The 20,990-nt window shown below is 43.8% G+C and overlaps 1 protein-coding gene across 1 annotated transcript in view; it reads left to right on the top strand.

Moving 5' to 3' along the window:
• The window catches only part of LOC119965073 (slit homolog 3 protein-like), a 758,703-nt gene that overhangs the window by 564,998 nt on the left and 172,715 nt on the right, over positions 1–20,990 (top strand). The window contains exons 13-14 of the mRNA XM_038795337.1: positions 1,071–1,214; positions 7,028–7,191. Of these exons, the coding sequence (XP_038651265.1) occupies positions 1,071–1,214; positions 7,028–7,191 (308 nt within the window). The remainder of the gene's footprint in view (positions 1–1,070; positions 1,215–7,027; positions 7,192–20,990) is intronic.

Here is a 20,990-nt window from a genome sequence, read left to right as displayed (position 1 = left end):
GCAAGATTCAAAACAATCCAAGGTTGCTCAATACTTGAGAGGAAGAGTTAATTGGATCTATTCTAGTGTTGTCCAACAAAGTCTAATTTTACATCTACTACTTAGAATGAGAGAACTGCCTGAGGAGACAACTTGAACTTCATTCTTAAAGTTTGCACTGATCTGCTGAGAGCCAATTTACTTGAACGTAAAAATTGCTAATTTTGTGAGGCCCCACCAAGAAAGGCACCTCCCATTATTTAAAAGTAATAATTTTTGCTTCCAACACTGGTTCGTGTACAGTAATTTAACTTGAGTCAAGTCCCATTCTCCTTTCACTCCTGTACTCGCTGACCGACATTGCCTCCTGGTCAATCAATATCTTGACCTTAAAATTCCCATTCTAGTTTTCAAGTCCCTCTGTGGCCTCACCCATCCTTCTCTCTGTAACCCCATCCAGCACCCACAAAACCATTCAAGATATCAGTACTCCTCCAATCCTGGCCTCTTGCGCATCCCCAATTTTAATCCCTGCACCATTTCACCTGAGGCTGCAGTTGCCCTAAACTCGGGAACACCCTTCCCATAATTCTCCACCTCTCTTCCTCACTTCCCACTTTGAAGAAACTCCCTAAAACCTACCCTGAATTTGAATAAACATTTGGTCACCTGACCTAATATCCCCTTATTACTCCTCAGTGTCATACTCCGATTTTGATTCTCAAACTTTGTTGATAGTGAAGTGCCTTAAGATAATTATTACATTAGAAACTCTTTATAAATATAATTTGTTATTACTGTACAGGTATTTGGACAAGAGAGGTTCAATGCTGATACTGCAAGGAGCAGTATGGGTGATTTGAAACCACCGGTTCAGTAATAGTACACGTATAGCATCTGATTGGCGAGTACAGGCCCAACACTGGTGCATGTTAACCTTCATACATGTGTTTCGAATGCATAGGCCTGATAGTCATAAAGTACAGCACTGATCTGCTACTGGTGCAGATTAGTATCCATGTTGGTATGATTAACACCATACTGAAGCGAACAGAATCTAATTATGGACCTTTTCTCTCCTCACTCTGCAGACTCCTAAATGCCAACAAGATTAACTGTTTGCGTGTGAACACCTTCCAGGACTTGCAGAACCTCAATCTCCTTTCACTGTATGACAACAAGCTCCAGACCATCGCTAAGGGACTATTTACACCGCTACGCTCCATTCAAACGCTGTATGTGTTCTGTTATATTGGTTACTCCTTGACTATTTTCTAGACTATGTTAAAGAAGGAGATCAATTGGGTATAGCATGTGATGAGGAAGAGTGCAGTTTTAGAAGAGACTCAATGGGCGCCAAGGCGTTACAGATGAAAACCAAAATGGAGCAATGAAACTTACACAAGCGAGCGACCGATGGGGTTATAAAGGAGATCCAGTCTGAGAATTGTGGGATAGGTGACGAGTGGGTGCACAGGGTGCCCAATGGTTAAATGATGGGGTATACTCCACAACAGAATTCTGCATTTGTCATTTTTTTCCTTCATTCACGAGATGTGGGCTTCACTTGCTGAGCCAGCATTTATTGCCCATAACATTGCTGTGGGTCTGCAGTCACATGTAAGCCAGACCAGGTAAGGATGGCAGATTTCCTTCCCTAAAGGACATTGGCAGATTGTTTTTTATTGAATTCAAATTTCACCATCTGCCCTGGTAGGATTTGAACCCGGGTCCCCAGAGCATTACCCTGAGTCTCTGGATCATTAGTCCAGTGACAATACCACTATGCCACTGCCTCCCCTAAGCTAAGGATAGTCAGTGACATGATATGCTTTGTGTGTATAGTTAAATTAAAATTTTCCCGTTGGAACTGATCATTCATGGTTTTAGCAGGATGCAGATCTCCATCATCCTGTGGCAGGAAGTCAAAGCAGACATAATCACCAAGGTGTGGTGCCTCGGAGCCCTGGCACGTCGCTTTACAACAACAAAATGTTCTCCTGTACTCAGCTCCCAGTCTCAGGCATTACTGTGTGGGGAGGAAGGTGCTGATCAGATGCCAGTGGAGGAGAGGGGAAGGCACCTGCCATTACCTGGTCACCAATAGCTCAAAGCAGCTGATTTGAGGCCTAACTTGGTGGGGTCAGAGGGAAGGTCAGGTACAAGAGGTGCATTTGAGGGGTGAGACACCCAATTGAGTGAAAAGGGGGAAAATAAATGTAAAGCTGACAATAGTTGGCATTATTTAAAACAAAATTCTCTTTCGCCCGCTCAAAACAAAACCTTGATATAATATAATTCAGTAGTCAAAGGGTTAATGCATACCCCTGGATAAATTACCAGACAGCAATCCAATTGAAGGTTTCAGAGGAACCAAGGAAGTAAAGCTGGAATCATTTCTGTTGGCAACCTGACCTCTGAGAGTGGTTCGCTGGAAGTCACCATATGTCCAGTACTCAACATTGTTTGAAAAACACGTACTTGTGAATTTACTCAGCAGCTAATCTTCTTACGCATGATTCAGATAACAGAATGTTAAATGTGGGTAAGGCTGATTTTAACGGGATGAGGCAGAGATTGTCCACGGTAAACTTGGAGGATCTGTTAATGGGTCAAACGACTGAGAGGAAAAGGCTCCACTTCACAACAAAAACAACTACGGACAACTAAAGAGGTTAGGGACAGCATAAAATTAAAAGAAAGGGCTTACAAAAATGCAAGACACAGCACAGATGCAGACAAATGGGATAGATACAAAGACCAGCAAAGGGTCACAAAACAGCTTATAAGAGATAATAAAGTGGATTATGAAAGGAAACTTGCAAGGGACATAAAAATTACTAAGAATAAATGGTATAGTTTATATAAAGGGAAAGCAGGTGGTTAAGAGCAATGTAGTGGAGATGCCGGTGTTGGACTGGGGTGAGCACAGTAAGAAGTCTTACAACACCAGCTTAAAGTCCAACATGTTTGTTTCAAACACTAGCTTTCGGAGCACTGCTCCTTCCTCGGGTGAATTGGAGCAATGTAGGCCCACTAAAAGCTGAAAATTGAGATAATGGGCGGGATTCACCAATCACCCCGCCACATGTTTTTCAGCGGCAAATGCAGCCCGCCAGGGGGCTCTACCGGTCCGCCGTTGTCAATGGGATTTCACGTTGATTGCACCCCTCTTCGCTGGGAAACTCATGCCACGGTGCGGGACCAGAATTTCCCACCGGTGTGAATAGCCAGTAAATCCCGCCCATTATCATTGATTCTTTTTTTTCCTTTTTTTAAAAATAAATTTAGAGTACCCAACTATTTTTTCCAATTAAGGGGCAATTTAGTGTGGCCAATCCGCCTATCCTGCACATCTTTGGGTTGTGGGGGTGAAACCCACGCAGACAAGGGGAGAATGTGCAAACTCCACACGGACAGTGACCCAGGGCCAGGATTCGAACCCAGGTCCTCGGCGCCATAGTCAGCAATGCTAACCATTGTGTCAAGGACGGGTGTAGATTTGATGGGCTGGATGACCTCCTTTTGCACTGTAAATTCCATCATTCTAACCAGGGGCCATAGTTTGAGGATAAGGAATAAACTTTTTACGTCTGAGGTGAGGAGAAATATCTTCACCCAGAGAGTGGTGAATCTGTGGAATTCGCTACCACCAAAAGTAGTTGAGGCCAAAACGTTGTGTAATTTCAAGGAATTAGATATAGGTCTTGGGGCTAAAGGAATACAGGGATATGGGGGAAGGCGGGAGGAAGGTGGGATCAGGGTATTGAACATGATGATCAGCCATGATCATAATTAATGGAGGAGCAGACTCAAAGGGCTGAATGGCCTCCTCCTGCTTCTATTTTCTCTGTATGTCTCTATGTATGCTTATACAGCCAAGAAGGAATCCTTACCGAGTCGTTCAAAGAAATGTAATTTATTTACAATATATACATCACATGGCAGATCCAAACTGGGGCGGCCGTGCCCGCGTCTAACTGGCCAGCTTTATATACCATGCAGCTATACATTGATTTGAGGTACCCTGCCGCCTTAGCAAGGGAGCTCGTATTCTTCAAGGTTCACGGGGAAGTTCATTGTTTCCACCCCATAAGATCTTGCAGGTTATAACTAGGTGAATGGGCAAAATTCTTGCAGATGGAATTCAATGTAAGCAAGAGCGAGGTTATCCATTTTGGACCAGAAAAAGATAGGGCAGTGTACTTTCTAAATGGAAAGACGTTAGATACAGTGGATATCCGAAGAGACTTGGGGATCAGGTGCATCGGTCCTTAAAATGCTCTGAACAATAGAATGTTAGCCTTGAGATCTGTAGGATTGCAGTATAAAGACACAGAAATTATGCTGCAGCTATATAAAATCCTGCTTACTTGGAGTACTGTGATCAGTTCTGGGCACCACACCTTAGGAAGGATATTTTGCATTTGGAGGGAGTGCAATGTAGGTTTACAAAAATGATACCTGGACTACAGGAGTTAAGTTACGAGGAGAGATTACCAAAATTAGGCCTGTTTTCACTCAAATTTAGAAGGTAAAGGGGTGATCTGATTAAAGTATTCAACATATTAACAGGGAAAAACAGGGCAGATAAAGATGAAGGGCGGATTCTCTCAAAAGGGAACAAAAGGGGCTGTTTAGCACACGGCTAAATCGCTGGCTTTGAAAGCAGACCAAGCAGGCCAGCAGCATGGTTTGATTCCCGTAACAGCCTCCCCGAACAGGCGCTGGAATGTGGCGACTAGGGGCTTTTCACAGTAACTTCATTTGATGCCTACTTGTGACAATAAGCGATTTTCATTTCATTTTCATTTCAAGTCCCATAGCGAGCGCATTTAGCTGCATGTTTCCTAGCAGAGGGCCTGAACGGGGAGCGCGTGAATGAGGCCACGCATGGCCCTATTTTGTACAGTGGAGAGTTTCAGCAAGTGAGCATTGTAGAAAATGGCGTCCCGATCTCCAAGACCCCCAAAGCGATCCCTGACCTCCTCCCTCTAGCCAAAAACACTATGGGAGGGTCCCACTCAACACCCACACAGGTCACCCTGTCCCAATGACATGCATGCAAAAATGTGAGTTTGGCAGTGCCCATGTCAGCTGGAAGTGACACCTGGGCACCTTGGCATGCTGACACCCTGGAAGTGCCTGTGCCCACTGGCAGTGTCATCTAGGCACCTTGGCAGTGCCAGGCTGGCACCCACATGGCACTTTCAGGGTGCCCAGATGACACCAGTAGGACCAGGGCACAACCCTGCACAAAGGGCATGCAGCTGGAGGCCTCCAAACCACTGGGACACCCACGAGTGCTGTTCCGACTGGTCCCCTTTTGTGAGGACCCGTGCTGAACAGCACTTGCCCAAGGTCTCTGAGGCAAAGGGGATAAGTCCCAAAGCCTCAGGTACGTCGGTAATCTGCACATTAGAGTGAGGCTAGCTATGCTGTTCTAATATGCGGATTTGCCAAAACGTGATCACGGATTTACATTGCTATGACGTTGGCTCTCGCGAAGCGTTGCGAGACAGGTTGATCCCGGGAGCAAGGTCTTCTGGCTTTCTTCGGCCATGCTGTGCCGTGGCAAGCTGCTTTTCCGGTAGAGCATGATCATTGGATCGCGCCCATATTATTTCCACTGGTTGGCGATTCTAAAACTAAGGGGCAGAATCTAAAATTAGGGCTGGACTGTTCAGGAGAGATGTTAGGAAGCACTTCTTCACTCAAAGGGTGGTAGAGGTTTGGAACTCTCATCCACAAACAGCAGTTGAAGCTATAACAGTTATTCCTTTAAAATCTGAGATAAATAGATGTTTCTTCAGCAAAGATATTAATGGATATGGGCCGAAGGCCGGGATATGGAATAAGCATTTGCATGTATATCAGTACCTGTAACAGCCTTAGTCCTTTGGTGAATACAATATTCAATATTCTTTTTCAACCAAAGTCAGTTTTGATAACAGCGGCTTGACGGGATATTATATTATTGATTGTTGACTGTATCTCTGCTGATGAACACAGAATCAAGCTCAGTAACCCCTCCCAGACAGCATCCTGAGTTACACGTACTGATGGTCATTTTCTGTAGATTGGTTGAAGTGAATGATGAACTGCAGAACATCGAGTTTAAATAATTTATTGTGAAACAACTGCGTGATGAGATAACCAGAATAAATAAAATAATAAACTACTAACGCTAATTAACTAAAGTAGAGCTACTGCAAAATACATCTATCCTCCAGCACGACCTACTCCCAACCCCCCTGCCACAGAGACACATGCTGGGTTTACACTGACACCTAGTGTTCGGAGGTCGTGCATAACAGTATGTGCAAACTTGCTTTATGCATATCATCACACTGATGTTCTGTCAGTTCACTCACGCTGTTTAAAAACTTGAAATAAAAAATAGAAGAAATCACGATACAGGCTCAGATTTTTTGGATGGCAGAGTTTCTCTCCCCCTACCTGAGGAGTCCGCAGTGAACATATTGCCACTGATGCTGCCACCCCTCACTCGGCAGCAAGTCCTACGTCAGAGACCTGCTGCCCAATCTGATACATTGGCAGCTCTGGGTCCCAAGAGCACCAGAGGTTGCAGTGGACAGGACTGGGACTGCAAACAATCACCAGAATCCAAGTCCTGGGAGCACAGGATTAGTCAAGCTTTGGGGTTCTCAGGGAAGGGAGGGGAGGCCTGGGAAGGGGGATTGGTGTGGGGGAGATGGGGAGGAGGTCAGGATGGGGGAGGAAGCATCTGCAGTGGACACACCTTTATTGACAGACCATGGGGGTGGGGTGGGTGGGGTGGGGAGGGTTTGCACTTGATGTTAAAAGAACAACAAAGCTTACAAACCCGTTGACAGGGCAATATTAGATTCTGTCATATCTTTGATGCTAATTTGGAAAAGCCATATCCCCATTTAAAAGAAGATACTTGACCTGTGAGCTAGTTATGATTTTTTTAAAAATGTAAATCTTTGAGACATCTTACTTTTTTGATATTAAAATTATTTGTCTCTTTCTCTCTTACAAAATGTTATCTGTTTAAACTCAGCCATTTGGCCCAGAATCCTTTTGTGTGTGACTGCCATCTGAGGTGGCTGGCCGACTATCTCCACAACAACCCGATTGAAACCAGCGGTGCGCGCTGCACCAATCCACGTCGCCTGGCCAACAAACGCATCAATCAGATCAAGGCAAAGAAGTTCCGTTGCTCAGGTAAACCTTGATTTGTGAAATCAGCCACATAACCAAATCAACATGATTAAAATGGGGGCCGCTTCTTCAGGGGTCAAATCCATTCAGTGGGTCAGAGGTCAATGTGGAGTGCTGGTCTGTTCCATAGCACTGGCCAGCCAGACACAGGGATAAGTGGAACTTACTGAAAGGTAAGTTCCAATGATCTTTCACAAACTCCTCTTTCCCATGGTGTATTTTTGTTTTTGCTGAGAGTAACTGGTTGTATTTTTGAAATACATACTTATTTTTAAAAGAAACAGAATTACTGCGGTTGTCAAATTAAACTTGAATGGCTGAGACAGCAGCAATTAGGAAACAGGAGCATCTTCGCAAATTAAATCTAGAAAGCGTTATTACGTTAGAGAAAGAAAGGCAGATGGGCAGACACTGATGAACGAGGTTAACTGTTTTATTGGAACAGACAAATCTTAAAGTGGCACCACTGCTTTGTCACTTTTACGATCAGGATCCGTTTGCTAAATAAAACTGCATCAAAGAATGATGACTGAAATAAAATCTTTTGTTGATTCTCTGTTTATTTTGATCACTTTTAGCAATTTTGTTGATCAAGTAGCAAACAGTCATGGTATATCTGAGGGTACCTACTGGCAAATTAAATTAGTTGAAGCAAAAGTCAAACAGCAGCAGACAGATAAATCCCATTGTTCCCGACATAAATAGAAGAGAATCTGCTGCAAAACAGTAAAATGTCTTGAAATCTTCATAGATCAACAGTAATGGTCTTAGTTTGGATGAATGTACCTGATGGGTTCACCCGTTAAAGAAACAATTCATGGGGGTGTGCTACCAATCTCAGCTTGTTTCCTGTCAACAGAAAGAAAGACTGACTTTTATATAGTCCCTGTCACTACCTCATGAAAAGCAAGAGTGCTTTAGAGCCAATGAAATACTTTTGAAGTGTAGTCACTGTTGCAAAGTAGGAAATGTAGCAACTGAGATTCACTGAGGAAACCTTGATATCAAGCAACAATTATACCCCAGGTTTTCTTGAAGTCCAAGCTAAGTCAAAGGCAGCAACTGACACAATGGTAACTTATCCACAATGCTGCCAATTGAAGAGGGGGCCAGAAGCACAGAAGTCTGCCGATGATTTTCCTAGTGTGATATTTATATCTGCGAAAGAAAGCAACCTTGGTACAGAGAATGATATAGCCTCCTCCCTTGGTGGGCTGCTAGCCAGCACAGATACTCATTAAGCAATCTATTTCTTCCAAGGCTAGACAACTCCCTTTGAACTGACATTAACACATCAGTCACAATGCATATTTCCTGCGATGCAAAGTACAGGCCATCCTTCTGCAAAGTAAAAAGAGGTGTTTTAAATTTTGCACAGCGTTGCTCAGTCAGAATTTGTTAATGATCACGTGCAAGGCAGATTTCCAAACCAATAACCAACACACCAAAAAGCAGGAGGCTATTGTGTAACAACCCACAATCTCCACTAAGTTCATTCATAAAATTGTTCACTCATACATTCTGTGTCAAAGTTCACATATTTAGCCTGGAGTAGTTTGCCACAGAAAAGGTGGCCCATTTATAAGTTTAATAAAAGCTTTTTAAGTGTCTCCTTGACATGGTGAGTCACCTTCCAGACCAGTTAATACGTCTATCTGGTTGCTTGGCAGCATTTTCTTGGGTCACTATGATATTTGCAGAGAGTTTAGTTCCAGAACCAGAATATAAATAACCTGGGAAATTTTCTGCGAGTAGTGTAGTCTGAATTTTGAAATCATAATTTGAGAACTACATCTACTGTAAACAATGATTCTTAAATTTGCAGTAACTAGAACTTTCCATATTTTAGCATTTTTAATATAAAATAGGCATTTAAAAAAATGTAAACCACTAATTGAAAGGGCTTTAAACTAATGAGTGCCGAATGTTTCCAGTTTGTCTGCAAATCAATTGGAAACAGTGGCCGCGATTGTCCCAAAGGGAGACAAAATGCCGGCGCCGGAGTGAAACCCGGAGTGTTTCACTCCAGCATCGGAGGCTGCTCTTCGCCCCCTATTCTCCCACCCCCAGGGGGTTAGGAGCGGCGGCGCGTCAATATCGTGCGCCAGGCCTTGACGCCTGCGTCGAAGCGCCACCGCCTGAATGACGCAGCCGGCGGCGCCTAAATGACGTCACCTGCGCATGCGCGGTTGCTGTCTTCCCCTCCGCTGCCCCGCAAGACATGGAGGATTGATCTTGCGGGGCGGCGGAGTGCGTCTTTCAGAGACGCCGGCCCGATGATTGGTGGGCACCGATCGCGGGCCAGACCCCTCCTGAGCACCCCCCTGGTGCTCGATCCTCCCTCCGCCCCCCATAGGCCCCACACACAGCGGTCATGCGATGTTCACGCCGGCAGCGACCAGATGTGGTTGGCACCGGCGTGAACCGGTCGGGTTCGGCAGGCCGCTCGGTCCATCCGGGCCGGAGAATCGGCGCTCGACCGGAGCGGCGATTCTCCGAGCGTCCTGTCGCAAAACGCGACACGCCGTTTTGGGGGTTTGGGAGAATCGCGTGCGGGTGCCAGGGTGGCGTGGCGTGAATCGCCCGCCACTCCCGCGATTCTCCCACCCGGCGTGGGGGGTCGGAGAATCGCGCCCAGTATTTATTGTAAGGCGGTTTATTTTGCAGTGAACAAGCATTTGGCAATATAAAATAATTCTTTTTACAGAGTCTATTTAAAAAGAGTTGTTCCGAATTACAGTAAACAAAACTCGTGTTCAAAATCACCGTTCACTTTTCAAGCAAAGGGGTGGATATTCTGCTTATTTCTCGTGCCTCACTCTTGCGCTTTCCTCTTCAGTTGTTCATAGCACTCTCCCCGTGTTCAGTTTCAAGTTGTCTAACATCATCCTCTTTCTACGTCTTTATCTACACCCTTCCTTCAGTCACCTCCTTCAGCAAGTTCTCAAGCTTGATAATATATGATCAATCCAACCTTGTTGCCTCGTTCTTGTGACAGTCACTAATGATCTTTCCTCCTCCACAGCCTGAGAACCCCTTCATTGCTCGTGCATCCTCTCCAGCTGACCCACTTCATCTTTCGCCAGAATCACATTTCACAGCTCTTTAACCTTTGGACCTCGGCTTTTCTCAAGGCCCACGTTCTAGCCTCTTATAACAAGACACTCCAAATCACAGTCTTAATCATTATTTTCCTGAGATCTCCACTTATTCTTCTGCTGAGAAATTATTCAAGTTTGGAGAATAGCTTATTTACCATTGTTCTAGCCTGATTCATTTCTGGCCGAAACTAACCTCCGACGAGATGCATCCCAGATATTTAAATTGAGTATAGAATATCACAGTAATGTGATATAAATTATGTACAGAGCATCAATCCCAGCAATTTATTAACCAGTTATCTCCAATAAGGTTGGAAATAGTGGTGTCACTTTCTGCAGCAGTTTTTGTTTGGCTGAATACACATCACTTATTCTAAAAACATAGAGTCAAATTTCATCAGGAATTCTGGTTGTGAAGTCGCTAGATTGTTCCAGTAGACCTTTTACCTATAGCTCATCAAATTATAGATCCTTTATAGAAACGTTGATGGTTTGATTTATAGTTTTCTGTTCGATGCATATGATCATTTAGGACCAAACTCTTTTTGTATTGCCGAGGAATGTTAGAAGAGGCCAACTCCAACCAACTAAAGGTAACAGATGCTATGGATCACATGACTGTCAACTGTCTACACCTACAGTCTACTCATTTGCAGTTATTCCATGTCTCTGAAAAATATGCGTAGAACCGTTTATAATGCCTACTGCGTGGTTGGAAATGACCAAACGATTATCTGTAATGAGCTTCTGCTTATATGACTCTCTCAGTTTCATTTTGCCGTGAAAGTGGAAGAATTGCTTGAGTCGGATATCTTTGAAGTCATCTTTCAAATGTACTTTGATTAACTGCTCTCGAGTCAGAGGTTGCCAGTGTTTTGGGATAAATATGGCAAGATTTCTCTAATTTAATTCAGTTTATTTATTTCATCACCGGTAAAAGCTGCTGTCTGAATTTATGTTTTTAAAAAAGTGACTACAAAGAATTTTGCTACTTTGATTTGAACGAAACAGATCCAAAGTAATGTTGTAACTTAAAAAATGCATTGGGTGCAATCTAACCCAAACAAATCAGAGTCTGTTCTGGGCGGGATTAGCAGTATCATTCCCTGCATACGCAGCGCCGGGAACAACCCCACTATCTAACGGCACCCTGCTCCTATTTCGGGCATCGCTCATCGCTGGATTCAACTTGGAACCAGCCGACTAACCCCTCGACCCCTCAAACTATCTCCCCAATTTGACTGACTTACAGGAGAATTTGAAAAAGGGTCTTAAAGGAGGAGAGGCAAGTTGACTGACCTGATCAGACCTGATTAGCCCTGACCTGACTATCTGAACTGACCCGACTACACCCTACCCACTTGCTCCACTCTACCTACTTGCCACTTTACCCACTTTCCACCCTACCCACTTACCCATTTACCTCACTCACTAACCCAACCTACTCATTTGCCCATTCACTAACATTCATTGATTCACAACATTCGCACTGGACATTTAAACTTACCAAATGGCAGCTGGTACCCTAAAAAGGAGCATGTTCTGTCTTCCTCCAATGCTGGAGCGCTGCTCTGGAGGTCTTTGATGAATGCTGCACTCCACCTTTCTGGAGAACCAGGGCTCAGAACATCTGGCAAGAAATATGGTCCAGTGTCGGGGCTTGGAAATTTCAAATGGAGTGACAGTCTGATAGTGATTGTCGCTCTTCAGAAGATCTGGGCCAATGTTTTTCTGAACAGAGATGGATATTGCTGACATGACAGCTGCACCTGCTTGACACTCAATGGTATAGCCATCTCTAAAACGCCTCTCCTGTCACCCTAGGGGGTTACCATGAACCAGAAACTGAACTGGACCAGCCATATAAATACTGTGGCTACAAGGGCAGGTCAGAGGCTGGGATGTCTTAGTAACTCGCCTCCTAATTCCCCCAAACCTGTCCACCATCACCAAGGCACAACTCAGGGATGTGATGACAGACTGGAGAACAATCAAGAGCAGGAATCATGCAGAATATTTCCCATTCTCTAGCCCAGAAATATTTGACATCACCAAATGGCATTGTTTAAGTGAATAGAGAGTAGGGACCTCTTGAGCTTTAGGGTTCAGTAGCATACACAGTAAATTTACTCACGGGGTTGTTATGAAGTTGGTTTGTGCACAGGCATGTTTGTTGTCTATTTTACAGGATTCCAGTGTCTTTAAATCCTCCCAGGACCCATGCTTGCAACCTTTGAAACATCCTCCAGTTTTACAATGCTTCCCTGAGCATGTTGTCCTTCTGGTTCTAGCCTCCGGTACATTCACTGCTTTCCTTGCTTCCCCTTTGGTAGCTGTGTTCAGCCAAATAGATATTACTTTCTAAAATGTCCCCTTTTTAACTCCTTGATCTCTCCACCTGTGTCTCCTCCTTTTAAGGCCCTTTTTCAAATTTGCCTGATTGGTCAAACTGTTTTTCATCCATCTTGACCTCTTTATATTTGAACGATTTCCACTTCTCCAAGTCTCTGTGAACTCTAAACCATTTATTTTTACATTAAAGGCACTGTATAAATGTAATTTGCTAATATCCTAATAGATGGAAAAATGGCCAGCATAGCACCATAATAGATGAGACTTTACTAACTGTGATGCCGCTGCATCGAGATCTCAAACCATGCAGGTGATACAATTCCTTTGCTCTGTGCCTTGTTCTGGTGGTTATAGAAGTATAAAGAAATTGCAAAACAAGGGCAGCACGGTGGCGCAGTGGGTTAGCCCTGTTGCCTCACGGCGCCAAGGTCCCAGATTCGATACCGGCTCTGGGTCACTGTCCTTGTGGAGTTTGCACATTCTCCCTGTGTTTGCATGGTTTTCGCTCCCACAACCCAAATATGTGCAGGCTAGGTGGATTGGCCACGCTAAATTTCCACTTAATTGGAAAAAATGAATTGGGCTCTCTAAATTTATTTTTAAAAAAGAAATTGCAAAACAATCCCTGGATTGACATATCTCTAAATTATGTTATGAGGCATAGAGTACAAAGCGAGGAAGTTGTGTTTTAAAATGATTATAAATCACCAGTTGGGCCTCAGCTGGAATATTGTGTCCAATTTTAAGCATCACACTTTTTGGAAGGACATCAAGACCTTTGAGAGGAGGCAGAGGTGATTTATTAAAATGATAGCACGGATGAGGGATTTCAGCTATCTGGAGACACCAGAGAAGCTAGGATTGTTCTCCTCAGTGGAATGAATTGTAAAGCCATAGTGACTAAAACTGAACCATGTGGAGTTTATTATTAAATACTTAACTTTGGCCCAATTTGGGTACTCCACAGCTGTCCTTTTAATACATTACCCTATACTTGCGTTTTCTAAAAGTGTTTTCAGACAAGGCGCCATTTTTCCAAAAATTATTGTAAATAGCTGATGTTTGGTGGTCCATGACAACAGGTTTCCGGGATTTTCGTTCGCACAATCTGTTTTGGTTATAACAGCCGGAATGAATATCGGTGGAACCTGTCCACTGAGAGCAGTTGAGTTGAAATGTAAGTCAAGGTTGAAATTTGAATTCGGGCCCATCTGAAGGGAAGTCCAGAACTCTAATTGCAATTCAAGTGGGCCTCTTTGAACGGGTGTCCAGCACTTTACAACTCATGCTGCCAAATTGGAGCAGCCCCTCCAAATGAAAGTTCAGCACTCTACAAATTAAGCCTCCAAATCCCTGAGCCAACATTACCTGACCTCAAGACTTAGACACAAGCTCCAAATAAGTTTCCACCATGACAAGAACTCAAGACATGGAAGGATGTTGAACAACTCTGGAGTGAACCCTGTGTTTCTTATAACTGTGCTTCCTTAAATGGGGAGTTAAATTTTATTTGCATCTGTATTTGAATGCAAATTCCTCTGAAAAATTGGCCTTTTCATATCTTGTTGAGTTTAATAGTTTGCCAAATGTCTTTGTGTACGCATGATCTTCTAGCTGGTACTCTTAACTACAGACAGTGATGGAAGTACAAACAGATGGGACAGGGCACAGTGGTTAGTTTAGAATTTGTGATGAAATTGTTTCCAATGGCGACCGTCCAGCCACCGATCACATGATTGTCCCAGCTGTTTTGTTGCATTAATTTTCAACATTTGCCTAATTAAACAGTCCCCAAAGCATTGCTCCTGAACAGATTGTACTCCTACGTTTTGTGTTTAAAATCAACAATCCATTTATAAACCTCCAAGGGTATCTTGGCACAATCCAATTGCACTGTTGTTCCTCTCTCTGTATTATGGCAGCTTTGGGTTATATCAAGCACAATATCATTCGCAGCAAAGCAGCAATGAATGCGTGACCATGCAAGAGCTTTAAGACGATGTTTATTGCTAACAAATGCATAACTAACTGAGCTATTGTAGCCTGTCTGAGTTTGGATTTTTGGAATCACAACATTGAGTTAACTCCCTATAATACTATCTTTAACCAAAACCTTACAAGGAACCTTTTATATGGTCACGTTACTAGTGAATGCATGAACAATGAGCACTTGTCACCTTATTTTTATCTAACATAAAAACTTATGGTGTTACAGCAAGGAATATGTTATGACAAGAATAATTTGCATTTATATAGCACCTTTAATGTAATAAAATATCACAAGGGACTTGACAGTATTATAGAACAAACATTGACAGCCACATAAAAAAAAAGACATTAAACACTTGGTCAAAGAACTAGGTTTTAGGGGGCATCTTTAAAGATAAAATAAAGGTACAGAGACAAACGTTTACGATGGAAACTCCCTGGCCATATGGCTTTGGCACCTGAAAGCACGGCCCCCAATGCTGGAGATCTTAAAATCAGGAATGCTCAAGAAGCCAAGCATAGAAGAACAAGGGGTATCTCAGAGGGTTGTGAGTGTGGAGGTGATTATAGAGAAAGGGAGGGGTGATATGGAGGTATTTGAAAGCAAAGATGAGAATTTTGAGGTGTTGCTTAAGGGGGAGGCAATGTGCATCAGCTATTGGTAAACAGGACTTGGTACAAGTTATGGCATGGGCAGAAAGTTATTGGAAGATGGGAGACCAGCCGGGAGTGTATTGGAATAGTCAATTCTCGTGATAATAATACTGAGGGAAGGGTTTCAGCAGTAGATGAGGTGAGGCAGGAATGGAGTTGGGCCATATTCCTGAGTTGGAAATCCTGTGACTCAACCTCAGGCTGGTTTAGCTCACTGGGCTAAATCGCTGGCTTTTAAAGCAGACCCAGCAGGCCAGCAGCACGGTTCGTTTCCCGTAACAGCCTCCCCGGACAGGCGCCGGAATGTGGCGACTTTTCACAGTAACTTCATTGAAGCCTACTCGTGACAATAAGCGATTTTCATTTTCATTTTTCAGGCCAGGGAGAGGGATTGTGGCAGGGATATAAAGACTATGTCCAAGATATTCCAGTCATTATCAGAGGATGTACACCCACTACTGACTGTGATTTAAACCACCCACTTACAATTTTATACTGGAGCCTTTACACCTTCAATTCTGGCTCCAAATTGAATTCAACGGCGAGCGGTTGCGAGTGAAGTGGTGAGTAAAATTCCAGAGAAGCAATGCACCCTTCTTCATCAAGAACTGAAGACCCAGCCTTTTTACGTTTATTGACCTACACTGCTTTAAATGGAGCTGTCAATTTCAACACTGCATGCGTAGCCTCACCTTGACAATATTAACCCCCCCTTGCCCCAAGAGCATTCACCCCCCCAACATTGTTTAACCTCCTCACCTCCCCAAGAACATTCACCTCCCAACAATGTTCAGCCCCCTCACCAACTGAGAACATTCACTCCTCTCACCACCAACATTGGTCAACCCCTCACCCACCAACCGTGTTCACCCCCGCCCTCACCCACCAACAGTGTTCACCCTCACCCTCACCCCTCGACTCTGTTCACCACCTCCTTCATCCCCTGCCTGTGTTCACACCCTCCCTTACCTCCCGGCAGTGTCCACCCTCTCACACCCCTTGACAGTGTTCACCCCCTCCCTCACCCTGACAGTGTTCATTCCTTCCCTCACCCTCCAACAGTATTCGTCCCCTCCCTCACACCCCCAGCAATATTCATCTTCTTCATCTCGACAATGTTCATCTCCCTTACCTCTAAACAATGATCACCAACCACCACCCCCCCCCCCCCTCCAACAATAGTATTCACCCCCTTCCTCACTCACCGACAATGTGCATGCCGTTTAACCATGGCATTGTTCACCCTCACCCCAAACATTATTTTCTTAAGATCTCCACAAATCCAAGCGGAAACATCTGATTTTTGAGTTACACAATGGGTTTGGCTCAATCGCTGCCTTGCACCATCTTAATTATCCCTGTTTTTTCCAATCTATTCAGCTGTTTACTTACTGCTTCTATCTGCGCATAAGGCTTACACTGCGTCTATACTAGTAAATGGCAGCTGTACATTGTCCTTTAGCCAGGCTTTGGCTTTCTGACACCTAATTTTATCCTTTGCCCCCCCCCCCCCCCCCCCCCCATCCCCCGCTTGCTCAAAGACCATTTTATGAAATGAAAATCACTTATTGTCACAAGTAGGCTTCAAATGAAGTTACTGTGAAAAGCCCCTAGTCGTCACATTCCAGTGCCTGTTCGGGGAGGCTGGTACGGTTATGCTCTCTTAGTCCTTCTCAATGTCAGGTCTATTCTTCCTGATACCTATTGTAAATAACTCAGTTAAATATTATTTCCTTAATCTAATTCCCAGACGTAAATTGTGGGTGGCAGGTTCAGCAGCAGGACTTCCAGATTCCAGCTCTGGCACTATTTTACCTAAGGTGTAGAGCGGGCTGACTTTACAGCAATTCAAGCCAGTGTCTGTGAATTTGGCTGTTGGGTCTAATCCCACTGAAATCCAGTGGATCTCCTTTGCCAACTGCAAAGCTTTTGGACCCACGAAATGAACCCTGTGACAGAGTGCAATCAGTGTAAGATCTACATGTCTGCAGGGGAACGTCAGAGGTTTGTCACCTGCTGTTTAATATTCTTACCACATTACCTGTGACATGAAAGCTTCAATAAATAAAGCCTGAGTCTATGACTTCTCTCTATCAAATCTAATAAATCACAAATGTCTTGCACAAATTAGTTGCCGCTTGACTCTGGGCAAGAGCAGGTGTTTTACTGAATTTCAAGATTACAGGAGGACATGACGCTGTTGCTAAACTGCATCTTTAATATTTTCTTTTGTGTTAAGCTTTCATGAGACCTGTAGTTTGTCGGGCTCTTGTTAAGGGTAGGTGTTGCTTCTCTGCGCTGTTGTCACACAAGGTAACATCTAAAACGTACAGTCATCAGGACACGGTGTCTGCGATCAGCAACTGCCACAAGTGAGAGGGGTTTCTTAGAAATGGTGTAGCGATAAAATGCAAAATATTATCCGTTGTAACTGCGGGAGGACAGCTTCGGGCTCTATAAATTGCACTGTCGGTTAAATGCTATCATAACCTGTTGGGAAGCTCGTGAGTCCTAATTTGGGATCTTGAGAGACTGCAATGAAGGGAGAAAGTGAATGGACAAGTCGGTAAGAGTGTATGTTGTGGACGGTCACTGATGTGAAATATAACTGAACAAGCCTTTGTTCACCTGTCCTAATGTCTCCTTTATCGGCTCTATTATTTTGTCTGATTATGCTCCTGTGAAAGACCTTGGAATATGTTGCCACATTAAAGATACTAAATGAATGCAAGTCAGTGTTTTTCCCCCGAACCAGATTTCTAAAACTAGCTTTGTGTAAAATGGCTGCATCTTGCATTTACAAACTTGTGGCGATCAATAAGGCGGTTCTCCTCATTCGTATGGGCTGGATTCAAGGGGGGCAGTGAGTTGAGGTTGTGCAGGGTGGTGATGCTTCCATAATACTTAGCGACGAAAGAACAAACTAATTACTTTGCGAATCAACAGAGCTGGATCGATTCCTTTAAGATGACATGAAATATCCAGACACAGAAATGTGCCTGCAACCCAGAATGTGCCTGAGAATTAATACAGATAGTTTCTTGGTCTTCTACATACTAACTGGTTATGAATTTCAACACAGAACTAGGCAATCTGTAATCGCAACCTGGGATTATATAGACAGAGTCCTTCTGTTTGGTGTTGCTAGTTAATAGCTTGTTCTAATTGGATGATTTGGCACTATAATGTTTCTTTTGCATGGATAAATCATTGACTGCCAGCCGAGCTTCCAGATTGTGCTCACCAGCCTCCTTCGTTCTCTCTTGCCTTTCTGCTCTCCTTGGCGTTGCCTAACACTGGCTCTGATTCTAAGCGAGGTGTTCTGTTGTGCTTGATCTAACCATGTGGTTCCAAGCTATGAGTAAAACATGGTTTCGTCAAGCACCATGGTACGCCTTGTGTCTTTCTGCAGCATGTCAAGCATCCCACCCCTCCCCTTTTACCTCACCCAAACAAGCCGGAGTTCCTAATGAAGTTTTCTGAGGCAAGGGTAAAAATGGAAAGATCTAAAATGTGACTCAAAGCTACTGGACACTGCTGTTGCCCAAGTAGATTAAAGAATGCTCAATATCTCTGACTGTTCTGCACCATAGCAACAGTTGCTATGGTTTGAATGGAAGCACAATTTGGTATAGAGAAGGATGCGGGGGATTAAAGAACTCACAGCACAAAATAATGCTGTATAGGTCATGTAAAACTAAGTTTTATAAAAATAGGAAATGGAACATTTTCAAGTCAGCTTTTCTCTTAATTTTTTGTTTGTGCAGGCTAACTGCACCTATTTTTTCTGATGCAATCCCAATGGGGCAGTGAGGGCTATGGGCCCATTTCTATGATGATCACCGCTCCTATTCAAGGTTAGAATGACAGAGGCAGAATTATGGACAGGCAAGTTGGGAGACATCAGTGCCGCATGCAAACAGAAAAGCATTTGAAAAGGAATAGGAAAAAGTGCAGCTGACCCATCAGGCATGGCCCTTCTGGATGGTGCAACCTGATGTACCATCAACAGGCCCCTCCTTCGCCCAGTCGTGCAATCGGCAGACAGACAGTTGAGAGGAAAATATGTTCTGCTGATTTCCTTTCCAAGCCCTGGATGCAAGCAAACAAAGTGGTCTTGGTAACTCATAGTGTCTCCCCATTTTCAGCAATTCAGCCCAACTTTTCATAACTCAAAATGTTCTCCTGTCTCTCTCAGCTACTTGACCAATTTTCGATTGAGGGACTGCAGGCAACCCATAACCACTGCATAACTCCAGGTAGCAATGAAACCCCCTGAACAGAAATACTTCCCGAGTAGAAATAATTCCCCAGCTAGAAACCAGTTGACTCTTTTTGCTTAGGTATTTAATAATCATGCAATTTTAAATCATTCCAGTCCTGTGTCCAATTCTGAACACCATACTTTAGGAAGGATGTGAAGGTGTTAGAGAGCAGAGGAGTTTTGAATGCTACCAGGGAGAAAAGATTTTGGTCATCTGGAGAGTCTGGAGAAATTGAGGTTGTTTTTCTTCAACAAGCAGCAGAGGTTAAGGGGATATTCATTGGATTATGAAGGGTCTTGATGAAGTCAATGTATGGAAATTACTGCAATTGGCAAGAGGGTCCGTAACCAAAGGACACCGACTTACGGTGGGGTTTTCCAGTCTTTCCTGCTGGCGGGGTCTTCCACTCCCGCCGAAGGCGATCCGACAGCGGGATGGCTGAGCAATGCAGAATGCTGCAGACATCAGCGGGACCAGAAGATCCCACCAGCAGCCAATGGTGAGCCAGCAGAAAATCTCACCCTGACAGACATTGGCAAAAGAACCAGTGGGTCGTGAGGAGAATTTCTCTTGCTAATATCTGGAATCGCTGCCTGAGAGGGAGGTGGAAAGCAATTGTTAATTTCTTAAGGGACTTGGAGAAATATTTCTTGGGGAGGAAATTGTAGGTGATGGGAAAAGAGCAGGGGAGTCAGACAAATTGGATAGTTCCTTCAAAGTGCTGCCACAGGCATGATATGTCAAATGGTCGCCTTCTGTGCAGTACGATTGCATGAAATCATCATTTTAAAAACCTTAGAGATTTGTTCTCGAACAGTTTGTTTCTCGCACATGAATAATCCTAAGTACTGGAGGCCGGAGGCTGGATATGATTTTGGTTGCCCCCTTGTTTACCTTCTCCAGAGCCTCATCATCTATGGCAACCAAAACTGGACATAATTATTTTCTTCTTTCCTCTTAATCTGTAATGACTCACAGGAATACCTGCAAGAGTTTCACGCACTGAGGAACACTCTGTCACTGGCTGCCACTGCCTGTAAATACAAATTTTTAATGGAAGACATTCAAACGCCATCAACCACTGCCATGTACAATGTTCGGGGGTGGGTGGTGCACTTAAGCTCTAAAAATGTTTCTTGGTAGTTCCTACACAAAATTAGATTTGGACATTTATGTACCGGATTGGAGGTGACTAGATCAGATGCCCTTGTATCTGTACAAGATGTGAACTGGTTTTACCTGGTGTTTATGCACTTGATCAGAATTGCTTATACCTGTCCATGTGAGAGATGGTTGCTCCTGCACTAAATCCGAGGTGCTTGTACCTTTTCTGGATCACAGTTGATTGTTTCTGTGTGACTTCTTAAACTACCTTAAACCTTGAGCATCTTGTGAGCTTCCTGCCAAAAAATGGGTCACACATCATCTCTGGTTTCAATTT

Source organism: Scyliorhinus canicula, chromosome 4, assembly GCF_902713615.1.
Source record: "Scyliorhinus canicula chromosome 4, sScyCan1.1, whole genome shotgun sequence".
NCBI lineage: Eukaryota > Metazoa > Chordata > Chondrichthyes > Carcharhiniformes > Scyliorhinidae > Scyliorhinus > Scyliorhinus canicula.
This window is presented reverse-complemented; position numbering and strand designations above follow the sequence as displayed.